This window comes from Agelaius tricolor, unplaced genomic scaffold (genome assembly GCF_023055355.1).
Source record: "Agelaius tricolor isolate 1412-34295 unplaced genomic scaffold, bAgeTri1.0.p SCAF_10, whole genome shotgun sequence".
Classification (NCBI taxonomy): domain Eukaryota; kingdom Metazoa; phylum Chordata; class Aves; order Passeriformes; family Icteridae; genus Agelaius; species Agelaius tricolor.
This window is the reverse complement of record NW_027269270.1, coordinates 14,304,225-14,317,132: the sequence shown is the minus strand read 5'-3', so window position 1 is coordinate 14,317,132 and position 12,908 is coordinate 14,304,225. Positions and strand designations below refer to the sequence as shown.

At 48.2% G+C, this 12,908-nt stretch overlaps 1 protein-coding gene across 1 annotated transcript; it reads left to right on the top strand.

The window, feature by feature from the left end:
• Positions 1–8,739: 8,739 nt before the first annotated feature.
• Positions 8,740–9,954, top strand: HOXD4 (homeobox D4). The gene is made up of 2 exons (XM_071434243.1): positions 8,740–9,157; positions 9,566–9,954. The coding sequence occupies exons 1-2, from the start codon at positions 8,749–8,751 to the stop codon at positions 9,868–9,870; spliced, it is 714 nt and encodes a 237-aa protein (XP_071290344.1). The 5' UTR covers positions 8,740–8,748; the 3' UTR covers positions 9,871–9,954.
• Positions 9,955–12,908: the final 2,954 nt, after the last annotated feature.

Sequence of the window (12,908 nt, the reverse complement as noted above, 5' to 3'; positions counted from 1 at the left end):
GCCGCAGGGCTCCCCCCGTGTGCCCCGCTGCCCTCCCGGTCACCAGCCCGCGCTTTGATGTCGGGCACCCGCCTCTTCCCTCCCCGTTCCTTTGATGCGGGTGCCAGAGCACCCTCCTTCCCGCCGGCTCCCTTCCCGCGGGCACAGCCCCCGGCCCCCGCACACCCTCCCTTGCCTCCTGCAAGCCGGGGCCCGGCAGAGCTCCCTGCCTCCGCCTCACCTGTTGCCTGCAGGCTTCACCTTCCCCAGCCGTGCCCGGACACGACCCTGGCGGCACCCACCCCCACGGGCCGTGCCTACCCCGGCGGGACGCTCCCACGGCCCACGGCCTCCCCTCCCTGCCCCGCACTCCTCGCCCTCTTCCCCCGCGGACCCGAGGTGTCGCCGCCGCTGCCCCCGTTTGATGTTGAGGCGCGGCTCGACGCCGCCCTGCCCGCTCCGGGCCTCCGCTGCCGCCGGATCTGCCTGCGGGCGTGGGGTGCTGCAGGCAGGGAACTTTGCATGCCCACATCCTGCTCTGCTAGGGCATGGGCGACGAGGTGACTCTTGAAAAGTCGAGGTTATGATAAAAGCGAAGGGGCAAAATGCGTTGGACGCTATCAAGGTGCTAAGTAGGTCTTCAAAGTCAGAGATGGAGCCTGTAATTTTCTGGCAGTGTGGTCCTCGGGGTAGGATGCCAGTCGTCATGTCTGTCAAGTCGCACTGAGAGCGATGGCGGCATGCACATGTGATTCTATTCCCCCAGCCTCTTTATCACAATTACCAGAGGGAAACCAATTGTTACTGTGTTGTGTCATCACACCTCTTATCTGTCTCCAGATCATCAGCCCCAAATATGAAAACTTGCATAAAACCCTAGAGAATGAACTGGCCAGAGCTTCAAAGTCAAATTTCATATCTGCATTTTAGAATAGGAAATGTGAAAATCGTTCTAATTCCCACTTCAAAAATCTCATGGCTAGAATTACTCAGTTACTGAAACATTTGTCTCGTCCTTAACTGAGAGGGAGCTGTATCTCAATCATCAACTCCTCACTATCTCACAGCCTCATCTTTCACAGCCCCATGTCCTGGACACGTGTGTCTGAAGCACATGCCCAGCCCGGGCCACCCCATTTGCCAGGGGCTGTCACTTCTGCAGCCTGGCTGCCATGCCACCTGCCTGTCCATGGCTCCTCTCCTCCTGCACATTCCAGGCAGTCACTCATCTCCAAACTGTGGCCTTCTCTTGCCCACGAGACAGGCCAAGAGAGCTGAGGCGATCACAGACACTGAGGGAGGGATGTGATGCTCGCAGGACTGCACAGGGCCTGGAGCCCTCCCATGGCTGCCTGGGGCCTGACCTGTGCCATACCCAGCACTCAGTGCCAGGCCTGGGGCAAACACACTTGACTCTGCATCCTACTTCTTGTCCCAAACTATTTTCCCCACATTTATTGCACTTTCTCATTACACCCTACCCCTCCTGTCCCAGCACACAGCCTTTTCTTGCCCCTCTCCAGGTGTGGCCGCTTTGGCTCCCTGCAGCTGCTTGCTGCTGAAGCCCTTCTTCCAGAAGCCAGTGAGGGTGATGTGTTTGGGGAGGAGGGCAGCTGGAGGCCACCACAAAGCCTGATCCAGGGCCCACTGTGGCCAGGCCCAGGTGCCTGAGCAGGGCTCAGGGAGCTCCAGGGAACTTGTCCCTCTGCCTGCCCAGGACTGGGAGCACAGGCCATGCACAAGCTGACAGAGACCCTGCAGTCAGCCCCATGCAAGACAGCCCACTGCTCTTTCTGGGATGGCTGGCTGGAGCCCCTGAGCCCAATAAAGCTTCTCAGACCATGCACTGTGTCTGAAATGCCACCTTGGGCACCGTCCCTGCCAGCTGTCCTGGGCAGGGGAGGGGGAAAGGGCTCTTCCACAGCTTAGGGCACTAAAAAACCACGAAGGCAATGCCGTGTGAGTAAGGGCTTGCAAAGAGCAAGAAAAATAGTGGAATGCAAAGCCACTCTGGATCATAAAGAAGGAGCAGGGAAGGACCTCGGGATGCCTCTTGTTGTCTGAAGGAAGAGGAATAGTTCAGCTGTGACTGGAGCCATCTAAAAAATATAGCGAGAGCTGAGCTGATGCTTTTGGATGACTTCGTAAGAAGTAAGACCAGACTCTAGTGTTAAGTAGGCACCACTCAGTTGGTGCCACCACCCAGCAGGGAATTGCATTTTGCTCGTTTTTCAGAGCTGAGCCCCCGGGCGGAGGCGCACTCTCACCCCCGGACCGGGCGAGCGGCCGTGTCCCCTCTGCAGGCGGCCGGTCCCCGCCGGGGCTGACACAGCTCCCCGCCCTCTGGCGAAGGCACGAACCCTTCCTGGGATGCGCCAGGAGCTGCTGGCCGCTCCGACGTCTCCATCTTAGCCATGATAGATTGGGAGCCGATGCCCGAGTTTCTTCATGCTGTGTGACTGCCAGGGACATTTGACTTCCTGTGCTCGGGCTCCTTGAAATTCTCATTTGCGAACTCACACCCTGCTCCCTTCACACCAGGGCTCTTTTATTGCTTTATAACCGTCCTTAAACTTCCAGTCCTCAAAGATCTCATTGTGGCAGGCTTCACACTTTCTCCCTTTCCGAAGCCCTGTGCACTCACTGTTGGCAGCAGTTTGGTCACTTACAAAGGTCCCTCGGGTGCCCGGCGAACCTGCAGCCCCTGGCACAGCTCTCCCAAGTTTTGAGATGAATGACTCAAAGCCGTTTTCAGGGGAGCCTCACCAGAATGCCATAAACACCCAGGGAAGGGAAAAAGGTTCCATCTTTCTGTTGGTTTGGGTTTTTTTGTCGTTGTTGCTGTTTTGGTGGGATTTTTTTTTCTGTCCTCCTAAAGATGTGCTTCCTTGTACCCCAAGAGCTATAAAGAAAGGTTTGAACGGGTACCCACAGAAAACACGCCCGGCTCCTTTCCCAAGAGCACTTTGGGAGCGCTAAGTCCCCTTTGCAGCTTTTCCTAAAACACGCTCCTCAAAAAAGGCCGGCATAACGCCGCGCAGCTGAGCTTCCACCCATCCCCGCTATTTCGACCCGGTCCCGTTTTATAGGACAGATTCAGAGAACCTTTATTTAGCGAATAAAAGTTTAAAGCTGAAGGTTATTTATGGTTCCACAGAGATAAGTCCTGAGTGGCTATTTAGAAGCACGTGATTCCAATAAACTTTGTTTTATGGCTTGAGAGTTGACAAGCCAAAATATAATTCCCACCATAAATTAGTTTAAGAGCATACAAGTGCAGATGCTTTCGTTCCTGGAAGCAGTAATCGGGAAAGTGTTAGCAGGGAACCGTCGGCGGAATGCGACCGCGCAGGCACCTCTGCTCCCGGGTCCCCCAGGCCGCGGGGGGAGCGCACAGTAAGTCCGCTATCCGCCTCCCTCCGCCGCCGCGCTCGGGCTCCCGGCCCCGGGCACTCGCCGGCAGTGGGGGCGGCAACGCTGCCCGCCCGGCGCGGCTCCGGGGGGAACGGGCAGGTACCCTCAGGTGCGGCTGCGCCGGGGCCAGCCGGCTGCGCTCTGGCTGAGATTTCCGAATTTAATGGCATTTCTTAAATGGAGATAAGCTTCTTTTTTTTTTTTTCCTCTTTTTTTTTCTTTTCTTTTTTTTTTTTTAATAAAAACCATTTATTTTAATAAAAGGAAAGGCTTCGTAAGGGGGTGCTTAGTGCCAAAATGCTGATAATTAATCCACTCTCCTCGCAGGCTATGAATGTTACCTAGAGTGGGCAGAACTTAAAACAACAACAAGAAAAAAAAGAAATAATTAAATTAACAAGAAAGGTCTTGGAAAGCTCTATGCAGTGAAGTATTGATACGGAGGCAATTGCTCTGTGTTTAATACAATAACTCGCCAAGATATCATAGGAAGGCAATACAGGAGATGAAAAATCGCTTACAGAAAAGAACCCCCCAGTAGTATTTACTTTTAAATATATGACGAGTTTCAGGAGAATTAGACTAGACGTGTGGGTTTGTTTCTCTTATGTGATCTTTGAATAGATTTAATAAAATATTTGAAGGAATGTTGAAGTCAAATCTATCCTTCTATAATGCAAACAAAGGCGCATGTCTCGTGGTTACTGAGAGGTTAATTAGGTGATCCTAAAAGAGAACTATTTTGGAGTAATCCGATATTTATTTATTTATTCTGATAAAATTATAGGTCTTTCTGTGTTTAGCACGGATATAATGCTGCACGGCGTATTTTGTGGGTGATGGTTTGGCAAAGGTGATCTGAATGTGACTGGATTCCCACAGAACAAAAAAAAAAAAAACAAAGGCCTTTGTTATTCTTTTCCATTAGTGAAAGAAGGAGGTCTGGCTCTTCATTTCTTTAGAAATTATCCCTTATAAAATTTAGACTATGAATATTAAAAGTGAAAGATCACACCCCAGGCACAGGGAAAGCGTGTATTCATAAAAAACTGCCTGAACGCAACGTGGTCCTCATTTGGAAGGGGCTTCCATCCCACCACTCCTCTGCTTGCAGGATTTACCACCAGCTCCTCTCTGCCTTCATCTATCAAACGTGGTTTGTAATTGTTCTCCAGAAATATCACCCGTATGTGGAATACAACAGTAACAAACGTTTTTATTGCAACAGGTTCTGCAGCATGGAAGAACATCCACAGTAAGTAACCTTTTATTTCTCGTAGTTTATGTTATTCGAAAATCCTGGTTCTTCCCTCCAGACCTAAAAAACCAGCAAACTATGATTCCTGATGGATATTTCTTCCTTCTCCTCCTCCACCACCCCTCCCCCCCAAAAAAAAGAAAGAAAAAAAGAGAAAGTACTATGTCAGCATGGGAAGGTTCTTGTGGAGTCAGTTTGTGGTACCATGTCATAATCCTGGCTAGCATTAAAAGCAGAGGTGCAGTCTCCTGGGGGTTTATTACAGGGCTGTACAGGTGTCGTCCTGCTTTTAAGCACTCCAAAGCAATTAGCAGCGTTTCCATTTTAACTCGGCGGGACTGTACAGCGCCTCCCTGTGCAGAATCCAGACGGATCACGTTGTATCCCAGCACCTCATAACCTTGGCTACTCCCACTCTTTTCTGCAGACGGGATGGATCCCAAGCAGAGCTGTGCCTGCTTTCTGCTGTTCCCCTCGTTTGGCACAGACGGGTGGCTGGGTGAAAGAGGCGGCAGGGGCTGGGGGCGGTCAGCGCTGGCGAGCCGGGGCAGCCCAGCTGCAGCCCCGTTCTGCGGGCAGTAGAGCTGATCTGCTGGTGCGAGAGGTCTCGGGGCAAGGGAGACTCTAACGTGGATTTAAATGCTGTGAAGGCACGGAATAGAATGGGTATCAGAGCTTAGCGGGGCAATCTTTTACTGTAGGGGTTTTCGCATCCCAGATGGTCCTGCCTGAGCTGCGCCAGGGGGACCGAGGGGAGGGCAGAAGATCAGTGTGCATCAGGAGCTGCTGTTGAACCTTTCTGGCCCCAGTGAGGAGCTGGATGCATTGGTGCTGGTCCTCCAGGCTGAGACCGGCTTGTCTCTCAAAGAGGGAAAGAAAGACTGCGGTATTTGGAGATTCATTAGGTTGTACACCGCCCTTCCCGTTTCTGCCAGCCCGGCTCTGACCCGGAGCATGTGAAGGAGAGGAGTGTTTGCGTGTGTGTTTGTTTGCGTTTCCCCGCTTCCTCTCCCTGTTTCCTGATAAATAATCTATTTTCCCTGTGTGTGCCAAGCTTCTCCCGGTCCTTTTGTCTTCCATTGCAATATTGGTTTTCGAGTCCTATAAATACGAGCTAAAGAATCGCCTTCAGCGTTGCAATTTTAATTGTGTTCCATAGGTAACTTTCCTTCCCCCATAGCTCAGTCCTGTGCTACGTAGACGCCCTTGGCATTTTATTACAGGGTCGGCCCTAAATGTATGGATTACTTGTTTTCTGCCAACGTACATTTAGCATACTGATTATGAACCAGAATACAAAAAGCCTGATAGATCAAAAGTATTTTGTATGGGCAGTTGAACAGGAGGTGAATATATAACGCTTTTGTTCATCAATAACTCTTTGGCTTTGACCTGTCTGAGCAAGTCGTGCAATAAGGTGAAACGCAGGTCACAGCGTCTAACAAATATGAAAATGTGTAGTATTAAGCAGAACGGGGAGCTGCTGCTCCCCCAACTCCATCGCTGCTCCCTGGGCAGCCCTAGGTGGGCTCGTCCGCTCCCGGGGGCTGCCCCAAAGGACAGCTCTCTTTGGGGGGCGGAGGGGAGTTACCCTGCCAGTTCAGCCGGGTGCTAAATAACGCCCGCGAGGGCGGGGGGGTATCCCCTCTCCCCTCAGAGAAAGGATGCGAAAGCGGGAGAGATGCTGAAAATAGCTGGGTAGGGATTTGAAGAATCCGGGGGGAGATTAAGGCTATAAAGTCGTTTTGAGGTGCACTTGCTGTGGAGGAGGCACCGCCGCAGTGGTCAGAAAGCAGACGTTTGAAAATAGCATCTCCCAGCCCAGGCACTTGGGAGCTGGAGGCAGCCAAACAACCCGGTACACATCGCTCGGATAAGCGCAACACCCCCAAATCTGCCCTCCGCAGTGGTTGGATGTATCACACCCGCACCATTATTTGTCCTTATGGTGCCTGTTTTAAATAGTGGAAGGAGAAGAGGTTGACCGCAGGACAGCAGTGAGGAGCTGGGTCAGACACAATTCATGAACTTTTGTACTCCTGTGTGCCGCTGTCGACAAAGTAAAAATAATGAAACTTTGTGATATGTTTGTAAATGATTTCGGCTGACCTCTCGCCCTGCCCTTCACCATAAACGCTACGGCAGGGAAAACCTGGGAGGGTGCGAGGCTAAGGCTCGCAGGCAGATCGCGGGGATAATAGCTAGACCAGCATAATAGGATGAAGGTAAATTTGGAAACTCTCTTTTTCCCGAGAGCAACTAACTCCAGCTTTTAACCTCATCTTTTTCACCAACCGCTGTTTCTGTTGTCGGCTGTTTTGCTTCTGTTTCGATTTTTCAGAAATTCTTTTTTATTTTGGGGGAATTTCTAATTATGGAGAATCTTTTCAGATTCGTGTTAGCCTAAATATTTAAAGACTCCTAGCTAAATTACTTTAACCATTATCATTCTAAATAGCGCAATTTGACTGACCACGTCCATTTTCCATAGCGAGGACGTAAGTGGCAGAGAATTTAAAGAAAGCGGCAGGTCTTTCTGAGAATTTGGTAGGCGAAATTCGTCGCTATGAATTGGTGGAGGGTCGTAAAGCTCTATTGCAGCAATAATAACAAGCGTGAATCTTTTCTGAAATCCCACCTTCCTGCAAATCTGTATTTCAGAACTGAGTCCCAGCAGAATAGTTTGCATTCCTCAGAAGACAGTAAGAGGCTAAGAGAATTGCAGTGACCTGCTATATTGTAGATGAAAACAGAATGTTATTACGTTGTCTATATATACCCTGTAGAACCGAATTTGTGTGATATTCATATAGTCACAGATTCGATTCTAGGGGAATATATGGTCGATGCAAAAACTTCACCTTTCTGCAGATTGTTAGAAGTTAAAATACTGGCGGAATCAAGAGGCATGTGCGTGCTGAACACTCAGAAATTATAAAAGTTTTGCTGCCTCGCTCCTATTCGCTAGGTTTTAGGACGTTTCTTAAAACTTCGGTTGTCGTTCAGTCCTAACTCTCACTGACAATCTTTGAATTTAAACAGTTAAATTCACCAGAAGTTACAAAATTTCTGGGAAAAAAAAAAAAAAGATATTATATACCAATCAGTGAATGAGTCTTTTATAAGATACTCATAAATTAGCTAGATATGCCAGACGTTAGCAAAATTTCCCTGTCAAGGGTCCAGATCGCATCAAAATATTTACGACAGCACCAAAAGCAGCATTCGCCTCGCTGGAATGTATTTACTTGTGCTCCAGGAATGATATTGATGAATGAAGACCGAATTTATCTCATTAAAGCCGTGATATTTTTAACCTAATTAAATGACGTCTCCAGTTCAATTGATTGAACTTTAGCGGTTAAAAGTGAACTCTTTCTTGCCATCTGTACGATTTTATATACATACATGTGTAGATTTATAAATATACGTTGGCGTTTGCGTCTGTGCACGCATACGTTTGCACACGTATATTTTGAGGCTTGAAAGTGAATGAGAAGTTACTGATTGCCTAATTTTATTCAGCAGAACTAAATTCTGGTAACTTTTGGATGACCTCTGCTAGACAAAGACAGGACAGATCTATTGTACATCATATTACCCTCTTCTTTGATGGCTTTTCTTTTCCTCGCCTGCTTATCAGTTTCTTCCCTTTTAACCCCGCTTCAGCTCATCGCTCTGTATATTCCTTTCGATTCTTTTTCTTATTTTTTTTAAAGCGAGGTACCAAGCCCCGGTGGCGATCCTGGCTAGTAGCTCAGACGGCAGGGCAGCATCCCCTGGGGCTGGGGGAAGCCGGCTCAGACAAAAGGCTGTGGGCAGGGCAGCGGCCGCCGCCCCGGGGTACCCCTACACCTCCGGTACCTGGTTTGCGGGTGCGGCCCGCCGGAGAGGGGGGTCATTCGGTTAGAGGGATGTTATTGAGTGGAATCGCTGGAAATGCGGGGAAATGCGGCGGTGGGCGCCCGGCTCCCCATTGGCCGGGCCGGTCACATGCCCGCCTAACTTTATTCAGTTGACAGCAAGTAGGAGGGCTCTATGGCAGGGGAAAAAAAGACAACACGAGAAAAATTAGTATTTTCTACCTTCAGAAATTAATGGCCATGAGTTCGTATATGGTGAACTCTAAGTATGTGGATCCCAAATTTCCTCCTTGCGAGGAATATTTGCAGAATAGCTACTTAGGCGAGCAGGGGGCCGAGTACTACAGTGCCTCGCAGGGCGCTGATTTCCAGCACCAGGGACTCTACCCACGGTCAAACTACAGCGAGCAGCCCTTTAGCTGTAGCAATGCCCAGGGCTCTGCCGGGCAGCCGCGGGGTCACGGACAGGAGCAATCCGGCCCGGCGAGCCACTTCCCCGGCCCAGCAGAGCATTGTCCACCGCCTCCAATGTCCAACTCGCGAGCCTGCAGCCAGCAGCCGGCCCTCAAACCCCCAAACGGCTCCGCAGTTAAGCAGCCGGCAGTAGTTTATCCCTGGATGAAGAAAGTCCATGTTAACTCGGGTAAGGATCCTCTTCTTACTTTGCTCTTCTCCCCTGCTTCCGATCGGCCTCAGCGGCGCTCTGCCGAGTCCCTGCCAGGCTCGTGGGCGAGCTTTTTAAGCCGAAGTGGCCAATTACACTCGCCATAAATTTTTATTGCTGAGGAAATAGGCCGTTGGCCATGCGGGGCTTTGGCGTGCAGGAGAAAACTCCATTTTAGGAGCCTTCTAGAGGCTCCCAGCCTACCTAGCTGCGTGTGCCCGTAGTGCCTGCCTCAAACGAGGGGGGAAAGCAGCAGCCCGGCCATTGTAAGCAACTGGGACGAATCCAGCTCGGCCACATGCTCGCAGCTCGTAAGGTTTTCTTTTGTAAAGTCGGACCGGCAAGTCAAGATTAGCTTTGTAAAAGTTCTCCGTATTTTTTTCCCAGTGAATCCCAATTACAACGGAGGGGAACCTAAACGCTCCCGCACAGCTTACACCAGACAGCAAGTCCTAGAACTGGAAAAAGAATTTCATTTTAACAGGTACCTGACCAGGCGCCGCCGTATCGAGATAGCCCACACTTTGTGTCTCTCTGAGCGCCAGATCAAGATCTGGTTTCAGAACAGAAGAATGAAGTGGAAAAAAGATCACAAACTGCCCAACACGAAGGGCAGATCTTCTTCCTCTGGTTCAAACCCCCATTTACAAACTGGTTCCAAGGACCATCAGACTGACTTGACAACTTTGTAGAAGAGGTGAAATTTTCCATTTCATCCTTCGCTTCTGACCAGTACTGTACATAACTGACACTGCCCAAGCAGAACCTGCATGTAGCAGCTAAGGACACGAGAAACTGTCATCTTTCTGTAAGGTACTGTTGTACAAAGGAGACAAAATGACGCTACTTTGGACTTTATTTTATTTGCCTCTGCTAGCACAACCTAAAAAAGGAAAACAAAAAAAAAAAAAAAAAGGAAAGAAAGAGAGAGAGAGGGAAAAACAAACAAACAAACCATCATGCAGGCAGTGGGAATTGGGAAAATATTAAATGAGACCTTCTGTCCTTAAAAAAATAATAAATCATTGAAAATGAAACTGTCCTGTGTTTCAGTTTTGAATTCTGAAGTGAAGATTGGATGCTTTATTCTGGGATTTATACTTTTAATTGTCTTTTTATCCCATGCAATTTCGGGAGAATGCATTTTGGGCAAGTTGAGGACAGGAAATTCATAGCATAGTCTTTTATTCGAACATAAAGACTAGTAATTGTGAACTTTTTTTTTTTGTGCTGCTTTACCTTTCTCGGTGTAATGAAAATTCTTGCTCATTTCCATAACGTCTCAGAAAGTGTGCATAGAAATGAAGTGAAAACGGGTTATTTTATGTTCTGGTAATGTTAGTGTATTTATTTATTTGTTGCATAGAAGAATGAAGACAAAAAGAAAAATAGTCAAACCAAAAACGAGGAAGGGGAGCTGAAATGCAGCATTTTTCTTCCCAGTCTCATGAACACATATGTAATGTTTACTTGTCTTGAACGTACACAACTTTCTTGTTCCCCCCCACCCTTGTTTTTAAATTTCCATCTTTGTGAATAGGAAAAGTGTCCCTGCTTCTTACCGTGTGCCATCCAGAGCTAACAGGCTTGAAATCTGTTTCCAAAGTCTGCTCTGTTCAGCGCTGTGCTTTAAACCATCGATACCTCATTTAAAAATGGAAAGAAAAAAAAGGAAAAAGAAAGAGGCGAGACCACAAAAAAAAAACAACCCCACAAAAAACAACGGCAACCCAGACTGAAAAATTAATGTAATTTCTGATATAAACTGAGCCATTCAAAGCTGAAAGCTGAACACATTCTTTCAACCAGATTTTAAATTTCTTTTCTGCTAGAGAGACATAGTCTATGTGGGTTGCTGGTTTGTTTTGTTTTGGGTTTATATTGGGTTTTTATGGCTTTGGTTTGTTTAGTTTTTAGGTTTGGGTGGGTTTTTTAAGATTGGGTAGGGTTTTTTTTTTGTTTTGGTGGGGTTTTTCTGGTTTTGGTGGGGATTTTTGTTGCTTTTTTTTTTTTTTTCCTTTTTAGAACAGTGATTGCTCTTAAGCAAACCATGACACATGACTGCAATGGCTGGAAATCTCAGCAAGTTGCTTTCAGGAAAGATGAAAGGCTTGGATGGGAGCAGAGCTGGTCTAATACCCACGAATTTGTCCCTGACTGCTGGTTGCCAAAGTTTTAGTGCTCTGTAACTACCAAACCAAACCAGCTCCCTGAGCCACTTACACCTCTGCTCAGGCGGTTTTAAAGCTCAGCCCTTATCTCCTGTACCCTCAGGGCAGCCTAGGAAAGGGACCACAGAGCCAAAATTGTAACGAGGTGATCCTTTTATTAAAGAGAAAAGTGGCGAGGAAGGAAACTCAGCAAACACTGAAGGGAGGTGGAAAGAGCAGGGGGTGAGTTAACGTGCCCTTCTCCAGGCTGGATGCTTCCCACTGAGAACTCACGGCTCTCTGGGCTCGCTCGGGAAAACGCTGACCAAAATGGGCTTGAATTAATTCGAAAATAAAAGGCGAGCTTTTCAACAAGAGTGTATACGGCAACGTTAACTGTGGCCAGCAGTTAATTTCTGCCCTTTTCTCATCCCTTGAAGTCCGCAAAGTGTCTTTAAGACTTGGTCTTTTGTTTTAGAGCCTGGAGAAAACTCTTTGTTCTTCCTTAGGGTTAGCCCAGTTCTCAGACTTGCACATGGCAATACTTGAATATCTCCACGTCGTGATATTAAAGATGGATATTCCCGCATTATTCGCATCATTGTTTCTATGACAAAAAGCACCGAGTTCATACATAGTAAAGACGTCTTTTTTCTGACGCCTTCACGTTGAGAAGCTGAAAAGGTATTTTACTGAAGTTCGGCTAAATTGCAGGAACAGGTTCACCCAGAGGACAAATTTTCTATTCGATTAGTTGTATTTCAGCCGGGAAGAGTGACCTCTAAACCCTTAACCTTTTGGACCCAAACTACCCTTCCCTTTCTCTAGCATGGAGAGCAGCTAGCAGCAGCGCTTGAGGAGGGAATTCCTGAGCCAAGTTTTCAAGTTTTGTTACACCAGGTTCCTGCAGTAGTGGCCTTTCCTCTGCAGAGCTGCTCAAAGCCATCCTTTTGCTCTTCATACGTAGCTATTAAAATAAAGAAGAAAAAAGGGGTGTGGGGAAGTAAAATCCCTCTAGCTACTCTTGAAAATCCTCCTCCCGGACCCCCGCTGTTTTCCTAAAGTCCGATAAGTTGGCTGCGAGCAGGGCAAAAGTGTTATTCGAGAGAGAGCTACCAACTTTGGCATCTGTGGTACAGTCCTGGAAAATACTGGCCTTGGATAAGCAAATCCTTGCTTTGTGCTTCTAATCAACCGAGATGGCTCCCGAAGTTAAAGGACCAACTTCTGCTCCCAGATTTCCTTCCCCCGCCCACTGAAGTCAAACAGGCATGTAGCTGCGAGCAGAATTTGTCTCATTGTCTTTTGAAATGGTAATAACTCCAGGACGAGTGTTGGCTTCAGCAGGCACAGCTCTTACAGCCCTGTTTGCACGTCCCCTTTGAGCGGGGCTGGAGCACTGTAGGTTTCCATAGGTGTGATTGCACCCTAAGACAGGACAATATGTGAAGTGGAGGCAGAGAGTACCAAACAGAAATAGTTTCAGCTGCCATTGCTCTGAATGGTCGGGAATGTCTGTAACAGTGACCAGCAGCACCCACTGGTCACCCACCATCTCCCATGCTAAACGAACCTGGGTT